General features: G+C 43.4%; 1 protein-coding gene across 3 annotated transcripts in view; it reads right to left on the minus strand.

Annotated features, from left to right (window-relative positions):
• Positions 1-25457, minus strand: part of SMYD3 (SET and MYND domain containing 3) — a 294583-nt gene that overhangs the window by 256743 nt on the left and 12383 nt on the right. For all 3 annotated transcript variants that reach the window (XM_034428210.3, XM_034428209.3, XM_087883014.1), the window contains exon 2: positions 691-754. In XM_034428210.3, the coding sequence (XP_034284101.3) occupies positions 691-754 (64 nt within the window). The remainder of the gene's footprint in view (positions 1-690; positions 755-25457) is intronic.

Raw genomic sequence — 25457 nt, forward strand, 5'->3', positions numbered from 1 at the left:
CATGTCTATTTTGGGAAACTTCTAGTGGAATGTACCTCAGAGTCACAGGGGAACTGGGAATCTGGGAAAGTCTGGGAAAGAAAACAAAGGGACAGTAAAGCAAAAACTGTCTAATGAGTAGAAAGAGCAAAGTTGGACCATTTCTAGCAATTCACAGAATATATCTATGGGTTAAAAAATCCAAAAATCCAAAAATCTATCTAGGTTTTTGCAGAAAATTACTTTAGTTTGGCAAGATTCTGTTTGTAGGTGAACAACAGTGGTGAAATCCAAATTTTTTTACTATCGGTTCTGTGAGCATGGCTTGGTGGGCATGATGTGGCTTGGTGGGCGTGGTTTGGTGGGTGTGGCAATGGAAGGATACTGCAAAATCCCCATTCCATTCCCACTCTGGGGCCAGCCAGAGGTGGTATTTGTCGGTTCTCCGAACTACTCAAAATTTCTACTACCGATTCTCCAAACTGCTCAAAATTTCCACTACCGATTCTCCAGGACCGGTCAGAACCTGCTGGATTTCACCCTTGGTGAACAACAATAAAGGAATTACTCAGAAGTAATTCTACATGTCATTCTTGGTTTTTTTGGGCCTGACAGTACCCCAATACAAATAAGACTATGTAATTAGAAAACAATTTCACTAGTTAAAAAGTTTGAATATTGCATTGTCCATCTATGTTTTAAAATAATTACCTGACAGTGTGCATCACAGTATCTTGCAACTTTGCATTGAGAACACCTCAGTAGCCGTTCCTTTCTAAAGTGGGAGGAGAGGGAAGGGAGGGAGAAAGAAAGAAAATAAAATGTCCATTAAATAGATTTACAACCCATACTCAGTTTATCTGATGCAGTTTGCTGGCTTAAGATTCTAGATCACAATCCTAGAAAAATACATTTTTTACACGTTAAAAAGCAAAAGTTATGTTTATATATTTACATTTTTTTTTCTTTTAATTCAGTTACAACCCTTTGTTTTGTTTGCCAAAAGAAAAGGTAAAAATGTACATATTTATTTATTTATTATTTATATTTTGATTAGTTAAGAAAATGAGCATCTACAAAAATTGGTGAGGCTTCCAAAACAAAACTACTTTGTGAAATAAAATCTAGCCAACAGAGCTTCCATGGCAATTAAATTTTCTAAAACAGGAATGGGTAAATTTTGGTGACCATGAATCATTTATGAACAAGAGTTATTGGGGATGAAATAATGAGTAGATGAAGTGGAACTTGGGGGGAGGGGCACAAAAAAAATGGACTGAGGGGCACATTCAGTCTTTGGGTCTTGGTCTACCCATCCCTGTTTTAAGTGGTGAAGAAAGAGTAACAATATGATTTATATTTTTGTCCAGAAACAAATCTGCATAAAGAAAATATACAAGATACTGTATTTATACAAACACACACACAAACATGCATAGGCCACGGGCTGATCAAGGCGTCCACAGCTTCGGCTCCCAGGACAGGAAACCTCACGTAAAACCTCGGAAGCTGGTGGTTGGATTCGGACGCGAAGAGGTCCACTGCTGGAAGGCCGAAGCGATGCATGATGTCCTGGAACAGAAGTGGATCGAGGCTCCACTCCATCTGGTCCACCACTGAGCGACTGAGAGCGTCCGCCTGTACATTCGATGACCCTGAGATGTGAGAGGCGTGAATGGATGCCAAGTGACTCTCCGCCCACCTGAAGAGACGAGATGCTTCCCTCATGAGAGCCTTGGAGCGGGTCCCTCCTTGCCGGTTGATGTGGGCCTTGGCAGCTACTTTGTCTGTTCTGATCAAGACATCCAGACCCCGAAGGAGAGGAGCGAACTTGCAAAGGGCCCGGAAGATGGCTCTGAGCTCCAAGATGTTGATGTGAAGTCCCCTCTCCTGGACCGACCACTGCCCTTGGGCCAGCTGAGACCCCAGGTGAGCCCCCCATCCGAAGAGGCTCGCATCCGTGGTGATGCTCACGCGCTGAGGCACTCTGAACAGGCACCCCTGAGCAAGAGCCGGAGAGGTCCACCATGCCAAGGACCGGAGAACTGCTGGAGTCAAGGGGACTCTGGCCTCTGACGTGCTCCTGCAAGACCGTTGAAACGGAAGTAAAAACCACTGAAGTTCCCAGCTATGAAACCGAGACCAAGGAGTGATCCCGAAGGCAGAAACCATTTTCCCTAGCAAGCGGGAAAGCCTGACCTGACCTACCAGTTCAACAATGCTGTCCTGACGTTCCTGAGAAAGGGAAACCTGCAACCTGACAGAATCAATAACAGCCCCTAAGTGCTGAATGCATGTGGAGGGAACTAGGTTGCTTTTGGAACGATTAACCAAAAAACAATGGGACTGCAGGGTCTGAAGGGTGACCTGAATATCCTCATTACCCCTAACCTCAGAACTAGACAAAATAAGAATATCATCTAGATAAAACAAAACTCTGACAGGAAAAGATCTCATATAGCCTGATAAGGCAGCCATGATCTTTGTAAAGACCCTAGGAGCTGAGGAAAGGCCAAAGGGAAGGGCCCTATACTGATAATGCCTACCCCGATAACAAAAACGGAGGTATTTCCAATGGTCCGGAAAAATGTGCATGTGGAGATAAGCCTCCGTTAAGTCGATGGAGGACAAAAAATCACCTGGGCGGATAGAAAGGAGAATGGTCTGGAGGGATTCCATCTTGAACCGACGATAGACTATATATCTGTTCAAGGATTTAAGATCCAATATGGCCCTCCAGCCTCCTGAAGCCTTGGGAACTAGAAACAAACGAGAGTAAAATCCCTGACCAACTTCCTCTTGGGGAACACATTGAACAGCCCTAATCTCCAAAAGATGTTGAATAGCCTCATCTAGCAGAACCATCTTGGTCCTGACATGTGAAACAGGGCACCTGACAAACAAACTAGGAGGAACGTAAGAGAACTCAAGGGTCAAACCAAATCTAATTGTACGTCTAATCCAGGGGTCTGAAACTGAAATATCCCATTGGCCAGCAAAGAATGCTAACCTACCTCCAATAAAGGAGTCAGGGATAGGTAAGGGAGAACTAACAGAATCTACGGAAGGAACGGCCCCTACCCCCCCTGAAGGGTCTGCAGGAAGGGAAATGGGACCCCTGCCTGACCTGGAAATCCTGCTGTTGTCCGCCCCTGGGCTGAGAGTACCGCTGAGGCCTGGACTGGAAGGAAGAGAAGTTGGAGCAAAAGGAATGGCTTCGAAAGGAACTCTGCTGACGAGGATCAGATCTCCTCGATAAGAAGGGCAGAATCTTGCGATGATCCTTCGTCTCGATGAGGAGTGGATCCAAGGCTGAGCCAAAGAGATTGTTCCCCGAGAAGGGAGCTGATGCCAGCCTCCACTTGTTCCGAACATCCGCCTGCCACTGACGAAGCCATAGAAGCTGTCAAGAAGTGACTGAAGCCCCGATAGCCTTAGCTGAAAACCTGGCAGCATTCAGAGTAGCATCAGCAGAGAACTCAACAGCAGCTAGGATCTTGTTGATGTCCTGGTGAGATCGCACATCAGAAGAAGGCAGCCTTTCCTGTAGTTGGCAAAGCCAAAGGATGGAAGCCCTGTTAAAAAAGGAAGCGGCCGAGGAGGCCTGAATGGACCAAGCTGAGGCCTGGTGGTCCTTGACCAAGGAGCGTTCAAACTTCTTATCTTCAGGGCGCAGGAATTCCTCTGACGGGCCAGTAAGAGGAGATGCAGAAGAGAGGGCCACAACAGGAGCATCTACAGAAGGAACTTAAAGTATGTTAGCAAAATCAGAGGCCATATTATAAAATCTTTTATCTAGACCATTAGGAACAGGGCCAGAACTAGGAGAAGACCACTGTCTTTGAATGACATCAGAAAACAGCTTGGGAGCTGGAACGACCTCTGCACGAATGGAAGGTTCCTGAAATAATAATGATGAAGAGGGATGTTGAGAAGAAGATGTAGAAGCCCCTTGAGAGGAAGAAGCAGAAGAAGTTCCCAGGCCAGTGACATTTTGAGCTTTATATAAAAGGGATCTGAATAACTGAGGTTTGAAAAGCCCAATGAAGGAAGGCTGGTCTGGTTCTAGACCTTCATCATCTGAGAGATCTTGATAAGGGGCAATTTCCCCCTCAGACAGGGAACCTTGACTTGCATTTTCCTGGAAATCCACCCTTTCCTCACATTGCACAGGATCAGCAACAGCCTGGGCCCTCACAGAACGACTCTGCTGACTCACATAACTGGAGACCTCAGAGGAGGCCCTTTGCTGAAGGCCTTCAGCAATACCCTGCCTAATTGAAACTGAAATAAGTTCAGCTAGGGCAGGAGTTAAACTCACAGGAGCCTCAGCCCCCTGAATGCTGGATTGAGCTTGAGCCTCAGGAGGTTCTTGCCTTGGAGGGGCCTGAATAGAAACAATTGGAGATAGAGGCCTAGCAGCAGGAAATACAGAAGAAGCATCAGCAGGCACATTCTCACCCAGAGTAGACTGATCAGGAGAAAAATCATGTTCAATTTGAATTTGAGAAGAGGGAACAGCCACATTGGAAGTGGGAAGGGCAGGATATTTAGAAGGCCCCACAGCAGGAGATGAAACTCTAGAGGCCTCTGAAGCAGCTTTTTGAAAAGCCTTTTCCATGGCTTTATGCCTCCTGGTCTCTTCCCTCGATGATGCAGCAGAATTAGCACTCTTGGAGTGAGTGGATCTAGTAGAAACTCTGGCTGCCTTGGGAGGAACAGGATCCCTTGAGGAACCTTCCCTAGGATCAGAAGAATGGCCCCTTTTTCCTTTGCTTTGGGATTTATTGCCCCTAGCATCCGCCATTTTGGAGCAGGAATTTTACGTTCACACTCAGAAATAAATGTAAAGGAGGGAAAACACCTGTTGTGGCCCCGCCCTCTGAGCCTGTCCCATCGGAGGAAGAAAGCTCCGAGCCTGAGGAAGAGGAGGCAGCCAGGCCTCCCTCTCCAGGCCCCTCCCCTCTGGCATTGTCTCAAGTGCCGGCCGAGGGAGAGGAGACAGCTGATTCGAATCAAAGTGATAATGAAACATCATTCCTGGACGCACGCCTCCGAAGGCGTGATAAACGTTTGCAGCAGCTTGGGAGGCGTGCTAGGGATTAGAACTGAGTCACTGGACCACACCCCAGAGACTATATAATAGAGGGTAGTGGTCAAAGGATCCTTGTGACGAACAAAGCAAAACCTTGGACAGTCACTAAAGCCTCGTCCGGAATTGCTGGGAGGAATATTATTTCTGTTTGGACTTTCTTGAACGTTCGTACCTTATCTGTCTGTTTGTGAAAATAAAGTCCCTTGGCAGACGGTGTGTCTATCGCTGCCAAGAGGGAGATAAGAACTGGGTGCGTTCCAAAGTGTTTCCTTAACCCTCGGCTGGCTGTGTGTGTGTGTGGGGGGACGGGGACAGATCATCTTGTTTGTCACCCCATACTCCATCGTTAACCCACGATGGACCAACAGCTGCAGCAGCAGATACAGCAGATGCTGGAGGCCAATCAGCTTCTGCAACAGCAAGTAGCACAGCTAACTGCCCAACTTGCTTTGGGAAATGCTCCTGCAGCTCCACCTCCTCCCCCTCCCCGTCCGAGATGCCCAGTGAACGTGCCAGATCGGTTTTCTGGGCAGCAGGAGATGTTTCCGGCCTTCTTGGGACAATGCCAACTGTTTATGGCGATGAGGCCGGAGGATTTTCCGGATGACCGGGCTCGGGTGGCATTTGTTATCAGTTCCCTCTCTGGCACTGCCGCCCGATGGGCCACGCCCCTGTTGTTGCAAGATAGCCCCTTGCTCCTGGACTTTCAGGGCTTTTTACAACATCTGCGCACCATGTTTGAGGATCCCCTCCGGGTGCAGACGGCAGCGAGGCGCATCAAGGACCTCCGCCAAGGCAAGCGCCCCCTGCAGGACTATATTGCAGAGTTCCGACTGCTAGGCCAGGATTCGGCTTGGAATGAGGCGGCGCTGATGGACGCCTTCCAGGACGGCCTTTCTGATGAGATGCAGGACGAGCTGGTTCGTGTGGAGGCGCCACCGACCATCGACGCGCTGGTGACCCAATGCCTGCGCATTGACGCCCGCCTGCAACGGCGACGGCCCCGTCGGGCTCTTCCGGAACCATCGACAGCGTCGGCACCCCCGCGTTTCGCACCGACAGCGCTCCGGACCGCACAGCGTTTTGTGGCAACGGCTGAGGAGCCCATGGAGCTCGGAGCAGCCAGACCTCAACTGACGGCCCAGGAGCGGATGCGGAGACGTCAAGGGGGGTTGTGCCTCTATTTTGCCGCCTCGTGTCCCCGGAAGCGGAATGGACCGCTCAAGCCTGTTCCGGAGTCTCGGCGTGACCAGCCGGGAAACGGGCCAGGCCTGGCCTAGGGGAAACTCTGGGTCAGGCACGTGACCATGCCCCGCCGGAGTCAGCGGCTGTGGACTGTGAGCCCCCTCGGCACCTGATTTTGAACACCCGGGTGTTGTTGGCTAACCGGTCGGAGGGGCTCCAAGCGCACACGCTGGTGGACTCGGGGGCCACCACGAACTTTATGGACCAGGCCTTTGTGGCCCATTACAAAGTCCCCTTGGTTCCAGTGGACCCTCCGTTGAGGGTTGAAACTATAGATGGGCGGGAACTCGTGGCGGGGCCCATCAAAACCGCTACCCAGCCCTTGCGCCTCACCATTGGAAACCACGAGGAGGCGATCCAGTTTTACGTAACGGCGGATCTGCACTTTCCCTTGGTCCTGGGGATGGCCTGGCTTCGGGCGCACGACCCTCAGGTGGCGTGGTCGAGAAACGCCATCTCGTTCCCGAGCCTGCAGTGTGTCGACCACCTTCGCCACACCTGCGCCGGCCAGGACGTCTCTGCCCCAAACGCCTCCTTGCCTCCGGAGCTGACGCCCTTCGCCGACGTGTTCAGCGAGAAGGAGGCGGACCGCTTGCCCCCGCACCGACCTTACGACTGTGCGGTGGACCTAATGCCCAACGCGCCCCTGCCCTCGGGACGCCTGTACTCCATGTCAGAGCCCGAGCTGGCCGCCTTACGGGACTTTCTGGAAAAGAACCTGGCCCGTGGGTTCATCCGGCCTTCGACCTCCCCGCTCTCAGCCCCGGTCCTCTTCGTTAAAAAGAAGACGGGGGACTTGCGCCTGTGTTGCGACTACCGGCGCTTGAACGCCATCACAGTGCGAAATCGCTACCCCCTGCCGCTGATCCCGGAGCTTATGGAGAGGTTGCGGGAGGCCTCGATCTTCACTAAGCTCGATCTCCGAGGGGCCTACAACCTGGTGCGCGTGAGAGAGGGGGACGAGTGGAAGATGGCGTTCGGCACTCGGTACGGACACTTCGAGTATACCATCATGCCGTTCGGATTGACCAACGCCCCGCGGTCTTCCAGCACTTGATGAACGATGTGTTCCGGGACATGCTGGATCGGTTCGTGGTGATCTACTTGGATGACATTTTGATCTATTCCCGGACCCCGGAAAGTCACCTCCAGCATGTCCGCCAGGTCCTGCAGCGCCTGCGGGAGCACCAGCTCTATGCGAAGTTGGAGAAATGCTACTTCTTCCAGACTTCCATAGAGTTCCTCGGGCACATCATCACCCCCGAGGGCATCGCAATGGACCCGCGCAAGGTGGAGGCCTTGCGCAGTTGGGAACCCCCGCGTCGGGTGAAGGACGTCCAGCGTCTGTTGGGATTCGCCAACTACTATCGGACCTTCATCCCGGGCTTCGCCACCCTGACCTTGCCGTTGACCCAGCTCCTTCGGAAGAAGGTCCCGTTCCAGTGGGGGCCCCGCAGCAGCAGGCCTTCGAGGTCCTCAAGCAGGCCTTCCTCACGGAGCCAGTCCTGAGGCACCCCAATCCACACCGTCCGTTCGTGGTGGAGACGGACGCGTCCAACGTGGCGATTGGGGCGGTGCTGCTACAGGCTCCGGTGGATGGCGGCACTCTTTTTCCCTGCGCATACTACTCCCGGAAACTCAACCCTTCCGAGCGCAACTACACCGTCTGGGAAAAGGAGTTGCTGGCCATCAAGGCCGCGTTCGAGGCTTGGCGACATCACCTCGAGGGGGCCCGACACCAGGTGGAGGTGCGGACGGACCATCGGAACCTGGAGCACCTCACCACGGCCAGGAAGTTGAACCAGCGGCAGATCTGGTGGTCGTTGTTTTTCGCCCGGTTCAACTTCCACGTCACATACATTCCGAGCAACCTCAACCAGAGGGCGGACGCGCTATCCCGTAAGCCGGAATACTTTTGCCCCAAGGACTCCCTTCCCCCCCGGACGGTGCTGCCAGCGGACTCCTTGGCCGCGGTCCAGGAACCGGTGGACCTGCGGGCTCAGGTGCTGGAAGCGCAGCGACAGGATGACTGGTCGCAGCAGCGGAGAGCGGACGTCGGTCCCGCGTCCCCATGGACCGTGGAGGAGGGCTTGCTCAGACACCGGGGTCGGCTGTACGTGCCCACGAGTCCGCTCCGAGCCCTCGTCATGAACCAGTGCCATGACAACCCCGCGGCGGGGCACTTCAGCTTCTTTAAGACTTTGAACTTGGTGACGCGGACTTTTTGGTGGCCTCGGGTACGGCACGACGTGCACGCCTACGTGACGTCCTGTGTGACGTGCCGACAGGCCAAAGCCGCGTCCGGTCCCCCTCCCGGACTCCTCCAGCCGCTGCCGACACCGGAGAGACCGTGGGGAGCCATCTCCATGGACTTCCTGACAGACCTGCCCCTGTCCGCTACGTACACGACCGTCCTCGTGGTGGTGGATGCGCTCACGAAGATGGCACATTTCATCCCGTGCCGCGGCCTGCCCTCGGCCCGCACCACGGCTCGCTTGTTCCTGCAACATATCTTCCGCCTCCACGGCCTGCCAGACCGGGTGGTTTCGGACCGCGGGGCCCAGTTCACGGCCCGCTTCTGGAAAAGCCTGATGGCTGCGCTGGAGGTGCAGGTGTGCCTGTCATCGTCACATCATCCGGAGACTGACGGGGGCACGGAGAAGGTCATCGGCATACTGGAGCAGTACCTCCGCTGTTTTGTCAACCAGCAGCAGGACAACTGGGCCGAGTACCTTCCCCTGGCGGAGTTCGCTTTTAATAATCCCAACACACCTCCACCCAGATGACCCCGTTCCATGCCAATGTCGGATACCATCCACGGCTTTTCCCGTTGACCATCATGGATTCCCCTGTTCCCGAGACCCGGGACTTCCTCTCAGAGCTGCAGGCGGTGCAGCAACTGGTGCGACGGCAGCTGATCCGGGCGAAAGAGGATTATAAACGGTTCGCCGATCGCGCCCGCCGGGCGACGCCACCGCTGGAAGTAGGAGATCGGGTGTGGTTGTCCACGAAACACCTCCCCACGGACCGGCCGGTGAGGAAACTGGCCCACCGCTTTATCGGTCCCTTCCCTATCGAGGCGGTCATCAATCCGGTGGCCTACCGATTGACTCTACCCCGCTCCATGCGGCTCCACCCTGTTTTTCATCGGTCCCTCCTGGTCCCTGAGGCCCCCGCGAGCTATCTCCGCCGCCCGCCGACACCTGCCCCCCCAGCCGCAGCCGACGAGGACGACGCCTCGACATACGAGGTGGACAGTATCCGGGACTCCCGTTGGCTGAAGGGGCGCTTCCAATACCTCATCGCCTGGAAGGGGTACGGGCCCGAGGATTTCACCTGGGTGGACGCGTCTGCCGTTCAGGCCCCTGACCTGGTGCGGGCTTTCCACGAACAGTTCCCGTCCCGACCCCATCCCGACCGTCAGACCCGGGGGAAGGGCCCTGCGGTGGGGGATAGTGTTGTGGCCCCGCCCTCTGAGCCTGTCCCATCGGAGGAAGAAAGCTCCGAGCCTGAGGAAGAGGAGTCAGCCAGGCCTCCCTCTCCAGGCCCCTCCCCTCTGGCATTGTCTCAAGTGCCGGCCGAGGGAGAGGAGACAGCTGATTCAAATCAAAGTGATAATGAAACATCATTCCTGGACGCACGCCTCCGAAGGCATGATAAACGTTTGCAGCAGCTTGGGAGGCGTGCTAGGGATTAGAACTGAGTCACTGGACCACACCCCAGAGACTATATAATAGAGGGTAGTGGTCAAAGGATCCTTGTGACGAACAAAGCAAAACCTTGGACAGTCACTAAAGCCTCGTCCGGAATTGCTGGGAGGAATATTGTTTCTGTTTGGACTTTCTTGAACGTTCGTACCTTATCTGTCTGTTTGTGAAAATAAAGTCCCTTGGCAGACGGTGTGTCTATCGCTGCCAAGAGGGAGATAAGAACTGGGTGCATTCCAAAGTGTTTCCTTAACCCTCGGCTGGCTGTGTGTGTGTGTGGGGGGACGGGGACAGATCAACACCCTTAAAAAACCACCCACAGGTGATAATTGGTGGTTCAGGTAACTCACTGCGCCAGGAGAGAAGCAAAGAGTAATCCAGGAGCCAGGATGGTTACACAGGAGGCTGGAAATGGCCGCTAGCCAAATGGCTTAAAGGCGCGGCAAAATTAGGCGCATAAAAGCCTTTGCGCCACAAATCTGCAGCCACAAGGATCCAACAGCAGCAGGAGGCAGGGAAACCTCTCCAAAAGCCTCAAACACGTCGAAAACTGCTGCAAATAGGCGTGGCGGTGCAAATGCACGTGCGCACTGCCATGGGGCTGCTCACGGCCGCCGGAGCGTTTCTAGCGCTCCCCAGCTGATTTCAATTAAGTTTAGCCGCTTTTCTTGCAAACGCCAGCAATTTGAGCAGAAATGAGCAGTATAAGTCAAAATAAGCAAACAATGGCCAAAAATACTCTCCCACGTGGAGTTGAAGAGAGAGAACTAAACAGACACGACTGTCCTCTACCGGACCGAGTCAAAAAAACTGGATACAGGAAGAGGCAGGACTTCTTTTGTTGGTGGACTCGGTCCTAGAGCTACTGGATGGGTTGTAACCCTTTCGTGACCGGCGTTTCCTCAGTGACTAAGAATGTTAGTGGTATATAGATAAAACTGTTTGTCAAGTAATTTACTTTCCAGAAGAACAAAAGAATGACAAGACTGAGTACAAGCCATCTGTTCTCAGAAGTCCCTTTAAATTCAGTGAGATTTATTCTCAAATGTGTATGTATAAAACTGCAGTCAAAAAGCTATAAAATCCCAAGTGTTTTCTTCTACTGAGTGGCTGACTACATGTAAAAAAAATCGTAATATTCATAGTAACCCTTCAAGCAGATATTTGATACAAACTGAAATGCTGCAATCTGAGCAGGATACATTTCACTTTTCTCTGCTGAGATAGTAAGTAGAAGAAATAACACTTTAATTTTCTTGTTCTGGTTTCAAACAGGAAATCAAATGCTCTATTTAACACAGTAGAATCCCCAAACAGTTCTGTAGTAAACAACACAGCTAGTTACAATTTGCTACAGGGAGTCAAAAACATGATATCTTTTACAAAACAAAATCCACTAACTCAGAGAGCAGATATAAACAAGATTACAGTTGCAAAATGTGTATTGTCAATTAGAGCTTTGCCTAAAATAAACAAAAGTCAATAGCTTATGGCAATGAGATAAAATACCTAATATTTTTGGAGGGGGAATAAGAAAAAAAAATTAAAAATGAAACAAATTCCTAAACACCTGAGCCAGAATGTTTGCTTCACAAGATTTTGTGGATTTAGTAGTTATTGTCTATTCCTAGATATCTTAGTATTCTTCATTTTTAGATGTAATTCAAGCAAATATATCTTGGAACAGAACAGAATTGTTCCTTACTCTCTTCCCTTTATTCCATTATCTTAGCTGTGTTCATGGTAGAATTGTGGACATTTCAAAAATGCCTCAGAAGAAATGCTTCAGTCTTTGACCAAATACATCATCTTTTCTTAGTAATTACTAGTGCTTATTAAATGCTATTAATGAAAGCAGCAGCAGCATTATTTTAATATTTCAAAACAGAGCACACATTTAGAAATTCCTTAATCAGGTTTAAGAAAGTAGCTCTATCAGTTCACTTTTTTTTTTAAACAAAGGTCGCTATAGGTAGACCTCAGGTTACAATAACAATTGGGATAAGAATGTCCATTGCTGAACGATGTGGCCATAAATCATGATGTCACATGAAAGCACTGCTTAGCAATGGCAATCCCAGCTGTCATTGTAACCCCAAGACCATGTGGGTTGTTAAGTCCTCGTGTATAGGGTGTAATATGGGATGAGGAAGAGTCGCAGGCAAAGCTATGGGTAGATGGATGTCACAGATGGGCACCACGATGCATGGGCATGTGGCCATGTGCTGGGGCTAGACACTAAGGAGCATAGGAATGGATAGGCAATAAAGTGGCAGGAGTGACTTGCAACCTTCTACCAACATTCCCATTTACTTTTCTTATGGGAAGCCATCAGGAAAGGTCATAAATGGTCATTATGAGACCACAAAACACTGCAACCATCAAGTGGCCAAGTGCGTGAATCATGACAACTTGACCATGGGAATGCTGAAATAACTGCAACTTATTGCAGCAACCAGTTATCAGTTGTTCAGGGCCATCTGAACAGTCAATTAACAAATGGTCGTAACCCACGGACTACTTGTATTTTAGCAATCTCTGAGATAAACCAAAATTAAAATAATTATAAAATGTTCCATTCCCCTTCAATAAATTCTGTTAAAAGAAACTGGGAGAGACTTGCTTTCTGTTGAAATGGGCTCCCAAGACAGTATTCCATATTATGGAGCCTGGAGATCTAGCCTCACCATTTCTCTAGCTTCTTTCCTGATATGATTAATTTCATTTGCCCATCTATGACATTTCCTTTTCTGTTACCAGAAATATAGAACTGGTTTCATAGTGCCTTCTTTTTGGAAATATTCATGGCAAATATATATTTATTATCTTTATTAGCAAGCTGCTGGACCTGCTTTGTGTAGACCAGGGATGTCAAACTCACGTCATCATGTTGTCGTCATGTGACACATCATGACTTTTTCCCCCTTTACTAAAACAGGGGTGGGTGTGGCCAGCAAGTGATGCATCCGGCCTGCGGGCTTCTAGTTTGACACCCCTGGTTTAGACCATGCTTCGATGAAAAGTCCCTATGTTATATTTTTTGCAATGTAACTATTTATGTGTTTATAAAAAAACATCTGGTTACAGGATCCTGATCTTTTATAAACTGACATAATTGAACATATTGCTTTGAATATTGAATTGAACAATTTCCTCTAAAACCCATTGATTAGTACAGTATGCCATTAAACTTGATGAATCCTTCAATTATCAAATCCTGAGGTCATTTTTGATGTAATTACTGTCCTTCTGGTCCATCCTACTCAATGAAAGCCAGGATTATTTGTGCGGTAGCATTGTTTTAGCTTAGTAAATAATTAAACGTAATTTAGGTATAAAATCAGTAAACTTTCAAAATTCTTGTTTTTAACCCAGTGTTTTTCACCTCTTCAATCTGTCAGATTGGTCTTTTAGATTGCCTGTTGCTCTGCATTATCAGTTATCACACAGGTACCAGCACATCTTCATAGTCATTGTATTTACTCAAGGGAAGACTAGATTAAATTGGAAAATTACCTAAATAGAATCTTCTGCTGCATGCCTAACCTCTCTTTTCATAGTACTAACAGTTCACGCAAGTGTATAGGTGAGATAAAAGAACTACAGTAGTTTGAAGAGCTATTGAGATTTCTAAAGCATCTCAAGGTGTATAAGAGTTCAGTAAAAATGAAATCTGTTAATTTTTAATTCCTATTAGATTCTGAGACACCTATCTCCCATGAACAGATTTCATCAAGATACTCTGAACAATGATTATCTGAATGCAATGACTAATAAAAAGACAGATATTCATGGTAGTTAGTTTTTTTAATACTACTAGATGTTTTATATGAGAGATGCCAATTTGAATTGGATCAAGATCCAACTAATGTAAGTTTTAAAGCTATTATTTTGAAACATCAGACAATGTGTCTAGTTGTCCTTGGGAAGCATAACCAATGGAAAATCTCCACAGCTAGGAACTAATTTTTTATTGTAGCAAACAATAAATGGTATGGTATGGCTATGGTATACAAACAGCTGACATTCATAGTCTGATCCTGATTTATACCTTTTTAAAAATTAAAATGTAGTGCTCCCTTTTCCAGGCATCTTGTGTATCAGATTTCCTGTTTTACCTTTCTTACACTAGATGATGGCAGCTGCATTTTATTTATTTTATTAGTCATATTTCTATGCCGCCCACTCTCCGAGGACTCTGGGCGGCTTACACCAAAGGCAGTATACTAAATAGCATATTGCCCCCAACAATCTGGGTCTTCATTTTACCCACCTCAGAAGGATGGAAGGCTGAGTCAACCTTGAGCCGGGGAGATTTGATCCGCTGATCTGCTGAACTAGCAGTCAGCTGAAGTAGCTGCAGTACTGCACTCTAACCACTGCACCACTTCGGCTCATATTCATGCTCTGAGAATCTCTTGCCACTAACAATCTCCTGATACACCAATAAGTTTTAGAAATATTTTAATATGTTAATATGTTTATTTTTAAGCACAGGTAGTCCTCGACTTACAACAATCCATTTAGTGACATTCAAAGTTACAACAGCACTGGAAAAAGTGACTTATGATAGTTTTTCACAATTACGACCTTCGCAGCATTCTTATAAATCATGTGTTGAAAATTCATATGCTTGGCAACTGGTTCATATTTATGACTGTTGTTGTGTCCCAAGGTCATGTGATCATTTTTTGGGTGACCTTCAGACAAGCAAGGTCAATGGGGAAACCAGACTCACTTAACAGCCAGATTGCTAATTTATCAACTGCAGTGATCCACGTAATCACTGTGGCAAGAAAGGTCGTAAAATGGAGCAAAACTCACTTAACAAATGTCTCACTTAATAACAGAAATTTTGGGCTCCATTGTGATCGTATTTCAAGGACCACCTGTAATTAAAATCTGTTAATTATTTTGTATTCCACACTTTCTCCTCAAAGCTCAAACACAATAACCTTAAGTGTTAACATGAACATGATAATATCAGTAACCCCAATGTGCTATTCCTTGCTCCATTCTGCTCGCAGCAGCCTGCCACACACCCTCACACACCCAGCAGCAACCACCCCAAGCCCTGCTGAACTCAATTGCCAAGAAGTCTGTTGAGTAATTTGGTCTTGATAGAATTTAATCTGAGTTTATTTCCCCCCTGCTAGAGCTCCTAACAGCCTCCAGGCATCATTCAGGACTTGTACAACATTTCTGGCTCAGGTCATGTGATAATGTATCACTGATTGTCATCAGCATTTTGATGATATTCAACTCAAACCTCCAAACAACTTCCCCAGACTTTTCATGTAAATAAATATTAAATAATATGGGGGAAAGGACAGTTACAAAGGAACTCAGTTCACTAGGATATGCTTAAGTGTATTAATCTGCTATTGCGGTATTTCTTTTTTAGAAAAAAAGAAAAAAGACTGACTTCATATTCACATTGATAGAGCAGTATGTAGGAAAAATAAAATTTACAATTTAAATTTTCATAAAGAAATCACAAACAATAGAGACAAGGACAAGGGGAGCACATAAATAAACTATCTTGTAGGTAAGGAAATAAATTATTTTGGAAGAAGGAAAAGGCTATGAAAGAGTAATTCTATAAATGACTTACTATAGGAATTCATTCTCTGACCTTGCTATAGAACAGCAAAAATAAATGTAAGCTCTATATTTGGCTATTTAATTTGCTCCCTAATAGAGAAATATTTTGATAATGAATTATATGTTAACACAATATACATTAATAAATTTTAATAACACTTTTTAATAATACTTGGTATGGAACATCATAGCAATAGCACTTAGACTTGTATATTGGTTCATAGTCCTTTACAGGCCTTTCAAAGCAGTTTATAGAGTCAGCATATTGACCCCAACAATCTGGGTCCACATTTTATGGAAGGATAGAAGGCTGAGTCAACCTTGAGCCAGTGGGAATCAAATTCTCAAACTGCTGACAGTCAGCAGTCAGCAGAATGCTGGCACTTGGCAGAATTAGCCTGCAGTACTGCATTCTAACCACTGCCCCACCACGGGTTATCTTTATCATTATCTTTGTAATTCAACCCCCCCAAAAAGAAAGAAATGACATCTTTAATATATTATAAATGAGTGCCTGAAGACTGCACAATGCTCTGGTGCAAATCAGCAATGACATCTTCAATAAGTTCCCCTTTAAAATATCTACATTATGTTTTCTAACTCTGTCGTTTAAAAATGATCTTCATAACCAATGATTTCATAATAAATGCTTTGCTGTTAGTTGGCCTACATAAATTGGATGATTGATTTAAGAATTAGCCACAAGTAAACCAGTGCTAGAACTGACAGTAACATTTATGATGATTATATATAAAGCAGATCAATGTATAAATTCCATTATTTATTTTGCTTCCACAACCTGCAGCAAATATACTTTTCTTTTTTGCATAAAACTGCTCCTGCTATTTCTAAGCAGTAAATTATGCAGCAATGAATAATATCCAATGAAATGTTAGCTAAATAATGCAGACAAAAATGGGGAGAAAGTCCACCAAATAGCAAACATCAATCTCAGAATTAAGTCAAGAGTTTCTGAAAGCCTTCAAATCTCACATTACACTGGGCCACTAGATTTCTTAAAGCAGTCCTAATAATACATGAGTCCAATTTAGGCAAATTTCCAGTTTAACTGCAATAATACTACTGCCATTCATTATAATAGAATTTATCCTTCAAAGGTGTGCTTGGCAACATTTTCTTTTCCCTCCATTTGCTCTGTATCTGCATTACCATAAAGGGAATTCTTCTCCCTTATTGAAACTAGGGACAATCTCTTGAGCGCAACTGGTACATCATGTATGCATATTTACATAGAAGAATGTGAAAGAGTCAGAAATGAGTTGTCTAACCAATTCCCAAGAAAACAGGTGCCATGTTCAAGTATGTACTGAGTAGAGAGCACTAGTTACTTGCCTGAACAATAGAGAGAGGAAGCAATCAAGTGAAAAAGGAAGGGGCTTCAAAAAAATTGACAGGAAAGTAGCACTAATAAAATCTACACCTGAAATGATTGCACAAGTTACTACATTATTTGAAAGTCAAATGTTCTGCCTAAGAAAAGACAAAACAAATGGAGGAAGAGGGATTCTGCCAACAAATTAATGATTATGTTCTCATCACCCTGAAAAAGCAGATGAACGAATAGAATTTTCAATACATATGGTAGGCCAAAGTGTATTTCTGAAAATATATACCCATATGTATATATAGTAGTACACATATTAGCAGGTCGGTTACCATTTCATTCTTTATTTGACTGAACATTTTGTAAAAACGTATATTCATGTCAGTTCAATAAGAAACTGTGGATAGATGTTGCCCTCAAAATGTCCTTGAAAGTCATTTTCAGGCACATATTGCTTCTCAGCATGCATTCAGCTACTGTCAGGAAAGCTCACAAACCTTTTATAATAAACCAATTTTCACATACTGTTGCCTCATAATTAAGCTTAGAAACTGTACTAACCAACTTATTCTGGAAATGGAGATCTGTCTTTGATAGGTGAAATGCTATAAGAACTCAAGTGCAAAATAATCACAATCTGAGTCAAAAATAACACTTCAAACTGCTATGGTGTTTTATACGTTTTATACTTTCCCTTCATCGCCCAAGTATCAGAAAGCTGCATAATAATAATCAAGGTAAGATACAATATAACTAACTATTGTAGATAAATATATTTAAAAATATTTTATTATAATTAATTTTTTAAAAAATTCTCTTCTCACCCGTGTAGGTGGTATACCTCTTAGCTGAACCTAGCACTGTATTCTTCTAGACAAAGAGCTCTGATGTTGTTAGGAAGTCACTCTCCCAGCTTAGGAGACACAGCTCCAAGCTCCATGCCTATCAACATAGGCTCCACTTTGGCCTTTCCAATATTCTTCCTTCAGGCCCCAGTACTTCTCCAGCTTCTCATACTCCTTCTTCCTCATGTTGCTGTCACTTGGCACGTGTCTTTTGTTTCCCGTCAACTACCAAGATGAGAAGGAGCTTCCAGGCCTTCACATCAGCAGCTTCTACATCTTTCTTTGACCAGCTCACTATATTGGCAGTGTGTGTAATAACTGGAAGGATGTTATGTGCTGATGTCATGGATCTTGTTCTTATTGAATTGACTCTTTAGGACCTGTCTGATCCAATCAATCAGAACAGAGCTGGAAGGGACCTTGGAGTTCTAATCCAACCCCCTGCTCAAGTAGGGGACCCTATACAATTTGAGACAAGTGGTTGTCCAGTCTATTCTTAAAAACCTCCAGTGATGAAGCACCCACAACTTCTGAAGGCAAGCCATTCTACTACCGTATTTTCCGGCGTATAAGACAACTGGGCGTATGAGACGACCCCCGACTTTTCCTGTTAAAATATAGGGTTTGGGCTATACTCGCCGTATAAGACTACCCCTCTTCCAACGCACACCAAATAAAAATAAAATAAAATAATAAAATAAAATTAATAAAAATACACACACACAACACAACTGGCTCACCCACAATGTAAAAGCAGCTGTGCTAGACCCAAAATGGCTCCTGCAACAAGCAGGAACCTCACACAGCCACAAAAAGTCCCAAAAACCAACTTTCACACTTTACACACACAAAATTCCACATACAGCTTTGTGAGATTTTGTGTGTTTGTGTAGTTAGAGTGAAACACTACAGAAACACACAAAATCTCAGAAAGTTGCACAAATATTATTTTATTTTATTTTATTTTTATATAAAAGCAGCTAAATTTAAAACTTCCTAAACTTTAAATGACTAGGTCTAAAAAAAGAACAACTAAAATAAACCCCAATTAACTATTTTTTTTTAAAGCTCCCAAAGGGGAAAAAAACTTACCCAATAGAACAGAGGTCTCCAACCTTGGCAACTTTAAGACTTGTAGACTTCAACTCCCAGAATTCCTCAGCCAGCTTTGCTTTTCTGGCTGAGGAATTCTGGGAGTTGAAGTCCACAACTCCCTGCCTGCTTGATTACAGGCAGGGAGATTCAGTTGCTTGCTGATGCAATGGATTGCAGGCAAGCGAAGCAAGGCAAGCATTGCGACTAGCAGCTAAGGTAAGCAAGCTGGAGGGGGGGATTTTTGCTACCAATTAGCAGGCAACTCAGCTGGGATCGTCAGAGCTTGGATCGTCAGAGCCATTTAAAAGAAAACACTTTTTTTCTTTTAAATGGCTCTGGTGATCCAAGCTGAGTTGCCTGATTAGCAGGCAACTCAGCTGGGATGGTCAGAGCTTGGCTCGTCAGAGCCTTTCGGGCTGGTCTGCCTGGTTAAGGAGAACGACACCTGGCGTATAAAATGACCCCCGACTTTTGAGATTTTCATGTGTTAAAAAGTCATCTTATACACCAGAAAATATGGTAGTTAATTGTTCTCACTGTTAGAAAGTTTCTCCTTAATTCCAGGTTGCTTCTCTCCTTGATTAGTTTCCATTCCATTTGTTCTTGTCTTACCTTCTGATGCTTTGGAAAATAAGTTGACCCACTCTTTGTGGCGGCTCTCAAATACTGGAATACTGCTATCATGTCACCCCTAGTCCTTCTTTTCTCTAGAGTAGCCATACCCAGTTCCTGCACGTGTTAGTCTCCAGGCCTTTAATCATCCTAGTTGCTCTTCTCTGCACTTTTTCCGAAGTCTCAACATCTTTTTTGTAATATGATGACCAAAACATGATGCAATATTCCAGGTGTGGTTTTACTAAGTTTTATAAAGCTGTACTAATCTTCACGTGATTTTGATTCTATGCCTCTGTTTATACAACTGAGGACTGTATTAGCTTTTTTGGCTGCAGCTTCTCATACTCCTTCTTCCTCATGTTGCTGTCACTTGGCACGTGTCTTTTGTTTCCCGTCAACTACCAAGATGAGAAGGAGCTTCCAGGTCTTCACATCAGCAGCTTTAACATCTTTCTTTGGCCAGCTCATTATACTGGCAGAGTATCTAATAACTGCAAGGACATACATGCTGATGTCATGGATCTTGTTCTTCCTGTTGAATTAACTCTTGGATCTGTCTGATCCTTTGGTGATACTTGGATGTTGCTATCTTCCTTGCCTCCTCAAACTAGTTCCCATGTGACTAAGGGATACCAAAGTACTTGTAACCGGACTGTATATCTGCTATATGGCCCGCTGGTAATTCCGCCCCATCGGTCTTAACTGCTTTTCTCTCTCAACCAACATCCGTCCACACTTCTCTAGTCCAAATGACATCCCATTATCTTCACTGTAGATCTGTATCAGGTGGATCAGCAAGTTGCTCTCTCATTCACTCTTAGCATACAACTTGATTTTATCCATGTATAGATGGTTGGTGGTAGTTCCACTCTTGAACTTGCATCCATATCCAGGCCTTGTGATTTTTTTTGATACACACATATTTTTAAAAAATCTTTAAAAATCAATAACTTTTAAAACATTGGAGTATATGGAAATTAACCAGCACATAAACGATATGCACTGCAAAATCCTAGCTCTCTGATGAAAGCTCTAATACTGGGAAAGAGAAAGAAGAGAAGAAGAGAATGATTAGCAGCAAAGTGGATGGATGGACTCAGTTACAGTGACAATGGAAGCACCATTGGAAGATCTGAAAGACTAGATTACGGATAGATTCTTATTGCTATGTGGTTGATAAGAGTCGAAAATGATTTGATGGCATGTAATCAATCAAATATTAGGAACAAAATACATTACCACATAGGTAACGTAGGAAAAATTAAAAATTATAAGAAACAAGACTAAAATATAAATTATTTAAAATATATTGCAAAGATAGATAGATATATAAATATCTTATATATTATATATATTAGTTCACAAGGTAGGTATTAATTCCTAACAAAATATTCATAGAATTTCACCACTTCACCATCTTGTTTAATACAAGAAAAACACCATATAATTCAATCAGTAATGAATCTAAAATCATTAGATGAAAGATTTTAGTTCCATAGAGTGCAAAAGAAGTGACAACTGCCAGTTAAAGACAGAGTCCTTAGATTACTTCACCAAAATTAATTGTTTGTATCAATGCAAATTCTATTATACTGTAAATGTTTGTAATCATTGATGCTGAAACCACAAACAAACAATACGATTTATAGGCAATATTCATTCTGGTGTCTAGTAATTCAAATTCACACTTCAAAACTCAGTATGTAGTATATTTTGCTAATTTTGTAATATACCTGCCATGAAGACAGTTATAATTAAATCAATGGTAAAGTAAATTAACATAAAAATTTATGAAGTTGAACATTTAAATTGTGTTTGTATTTAAAATACATAAGTGCTCCTTGAAGAGTCCGCTATAATTTCTGATTTCAATTTACTGCCAAAGGTGATAGCACTATTGTATTTATTATATTTACAATTATATAATATACTACTGCAATATATCTACTATGCCTATAGAAAATACTGAAATTAATGTTTTTTCTGCCATGCATATTCTAATCAAGGAAGAAAAGACTGATTTGCATTAGAGCAAAACTTCTTGATAATCACAGCAAGGACCTGATCCAAATGAAATCTGAACTGGCAACTTGTAAATATAAAAAGTGGACTTAAATCTAGAATTATGAAGCAAAGATAAGTATTTTAGCTCTTAGATCAGTAATATTTGTACACAAAAGTATAAAATTTGAGCCAGTTCACCATTTAAACCAGCAATCCAAGTAACAATGTAATCCTACTTTCCTTCTTTTTGTTCTTATTTTCCCATTCTTTGTTTTATTAATCTTAGATCAAGATTATTGAGATTAGTGTAATAATTAAATGTTAGATGGGGTTGAAACTATTTACTTCAATAAACTGCGTAAGAGCAGCAGGATGTCATGCAACAGCACAGTGATATCACCAAAACAGATGGCTGAAAGTTCCCACGATTTTTGAGGCAGGAAAAACAAGAAATCTCATCACCTAAAATATGTGAATTTGATATCAAAATTTAGCAACATGACCTTGAGATGCTGGGGCCCGGCAAATGGGATGCTGTCAGGCTGTCTGTTGCCCACTGCTGTGATAGATGGTGGCTACACTAACCTATTTTATCTTTTTCTATAAATTGTTTATTACTGTTCATGTACATCTTCTTCAAAATATATACTTTTTGAACATAATAATTCCTCTCCACTAGTGAGTATGAATGGCTATTGGAATTAACTCTTCATTAACCACTTTAACCATTTGGTTTTCTGATTGCCTGTGGATATAGCACACCTCATTAAAAAAAATCTTGTTCAAGTCTTTTATGGTATACAATCATATGTATGCATTTGATTATGCATAGAAAGAGAATAGCCAGAGAGAGCACACCAATTATATTGCCTTATGTCTTATTCTTACTTAATGCACTTCTAACTTGAACTTAAAAGTTTGGGCTATCATGTGACAGATAGGGATTGCTATTTTAGATTGTTGCTTGGGAGCAAAAACATATCAGTGCCTTTTTCACTGTGTGGCTCAAGGCAATTCTAACGAAGTAATGTTTTTGCAGTTCTTCACCCTCCAGGATTTAAATGTGATAAGGATGACTAATCCTTGGAAGTTTTTTCTTATATAATGATAAGGAAAAATGCTGTAACAGTGGTTATCCTGCATTACTTTGGGCCAAGATTTTTATCTGCCACCACTAGTCTTTCAGTGGAAAGCCGGAACAGGTTTAATGTTTTGCTCTTTTCTGTCTTCAATAGATAAGTAACTAACAATTTCAAGTAACAGGTTCAGTAAAAGTTTGATTTCAAGAGGTTTTTTTAAATTGTACTTCCTATTTCACCCTTCAAGTTTGCATGTGTTTGGGAGCAAGAAAAAAAATAGTCTTATGCTATTAAATTGAAAAGCATTAAGACAGAATATTATCTGAAGTTCAGTGATCTTAAAAGCACACTCATAAATTGCCTGGCAAAGTCTCATTAAACATTTTCTCCCATAAGTAAGATGATCAGATTATTATTATCATATAGTTAATGCATATTATAATTGAGCCAAATGAACCAAAGGTTTTGCCCATAAAAAGCATTGTTCAGAGGCATGTCTATGGTATAAAATGTATTCCACAAAGTTAATAACTGTTGTAGAAATACCAAGATTGAAATATTATGCATTATATTATCACAGTGTAATTCCAGGTACAAATAGATTATTCTGTAAACCTATTTTTTTTAATTCATTACATCCGAACAGATGAACTAGTTCTTTCAAAACCATTCTGTATTTTTATGGTAGCCCACAAGAGTACAGCTATCAGACTATCACCTCATTTGCTGTGGAAGTAGGGCAGGGGTGGGTTCTACTTACCTTTACTACCAGTTTGCAATGGGGCCGTTGCATGCGCAGAAATGTTTTGATGACATCAGGGTCAGTGGGCGGAGCCTCCCACTGGTTTTACTACCGGTTCTATAGAACCGGTGCGAACCAGGGGCAACCCACCACTGAAGTAGGGGTATTCCTACTTCATAATACTACAAAGTACTCCTGGCATCAGTTCTGTTGTATGGCTCTATCACAAAGACTAGAAAATAAAGGTTTGAATTCATTCAGAAATAAAGTTATTATTATTGTGTGAGTAGAAAACTAAATTATTAGTTAGTATATTAGTAGAATATTAGTATTCTTGATGACAACATGATAGAGAAGCCAGATGGAGCCCGTTATAAACAATTGAGGGCCACAGAGGATGGACTTTGTAATACTTGAAACATGGTTTTTGTAATACTGTCGCACTGGCTAATTTACACGGTATTGCTAGTATTTTAAATTTGCTTTTCAATTGTATTGCTGATAATTTCCAATAAGCCTTAACTTTCAAGAAAAAGCCACTCTTTCAGAAACCAGGACAAGAAGGAGAGCATTCAGTACATTATAGATTAACGGTTTTGTTTTTAGCTGTCCTCAGGACTCAGTGAACAAAGAAAACAGTCAAGCCAACCTTGCGAAACCCCGAGAATGTATCTTACCCAAATCCATTTTGATGTTTTTTCTTTTCAAATGTTTATTTTACTTTTATTCAGAATACAATGCTCTTTTCTATGGCTATGATGTAATTCTTGTGATGTAACTGAACAGATGACTATTTCTAAACCAATTAACTTTTGCTTTGAAGTTCTTTGTTGTTCTAGTAAATGTAATCCATTTCTTGGGTTTCCCGTTTTCATAGGGAGACTGCACTTTATCGAAGTACTCTAATAAAATTGCTTTTAAATGATCTTCCGACTTGGTTGCTTATTGAAAAAGATAAACTGAGGCAGAACCTAGAGCCAGATTTGGCCCTCACAATTGAAAGTAAAATTATTCAACTGTGAACTATTTCAATCTTGAGATAGGTATTTGGGATTGAAATGGCCAATTTGCATTCCAAAATATTTGGAATAGCTCATTTCAAATTATTTAGGCCACTGTATAATTCACACACCTAACTAGATGTGGACCTTGGCTGATCTTTAAACATTGAGCAAGATGTGAGATTACCATGAAATAGCAGTGCTGTAGACTAGAACTGTGAATTTGGGTGTTGGGGGGTGAGGAATCTAGAAATCAGCAGCTGAAGACCATTTCTGTATTGCTGCCATGAAAATGATATCGAACAATCCAGAAAGTAACCAGGAATTAAACGTGAGACCTTGTAATACTATACATGTGTTTTAACTGGTACCTTAAGCCATATCAAAAAAGGAGCAAAATATTTGAAATAAATCCTTAATATAATTCTCCCTGCTGCAATCAATAAAATCTGGAAAATTTACAAAACAGCCATAAGATAATCAATTAAATAATTAAAATATCCATGGTATAAAATTATTTTACTCTGATTAGTATAGCTCAACAAATATGCTGACATGAAATATGCTGACATTATTATTAAAAAGGTACCAAAAATAAAACTACCAAAAATAATTATTTTACATAAGCTTATGATATCAGGACTCTTAGGTGTATTTTTTCCCCCAAATCTGTCACTACATTTTCTACAGCCAAAATAATCAGAGCCCTGGAACAATTATGGGATAAAGGTATAGAAATAATTCTGTATTTGGGTTATTCTTTTGGTTTAAAATAAAAGGGAATTGAACAGAAGTGTATAAATACTGAAATATGTATTAAGAATTGATATAATAGCAATAGCACTTAGACTTATATACCGCTTCATAGTGCTTTTACAGCCCTCTCTAAGCGGTTTACAGACTCAGCATATCTCCCCATACAATCTGGGTCCTCATTTTACACACCTTGGAAGGATGGCTGAGTCAACCTTGAGCTGGTGAGATCTGAACTGCCGAACTGCAGCTAGCAGTCAGCTGAAGTAGCCCGCAGTACTGCACTTTAACCACTGCGCCACCTCGGTTCATATAAAATGTTGTTTTTCTCCTTCTTTTGCAATAAGA

Source organism: Pantherophis guttatus, chromosome 1 (genome assembly GCF_059756535.1).
Source record: "Pantherophis guttatus breed Tessera chromosome 1, ASM5975653v1, whole genome shotgun sequence".
Taxonomy (NCBI): Eukaryota; Metazoa; Chordata; class Lepidosauria; order Squamata; family Colubridae; genus Pantherophis; species Pantherophis guttatus.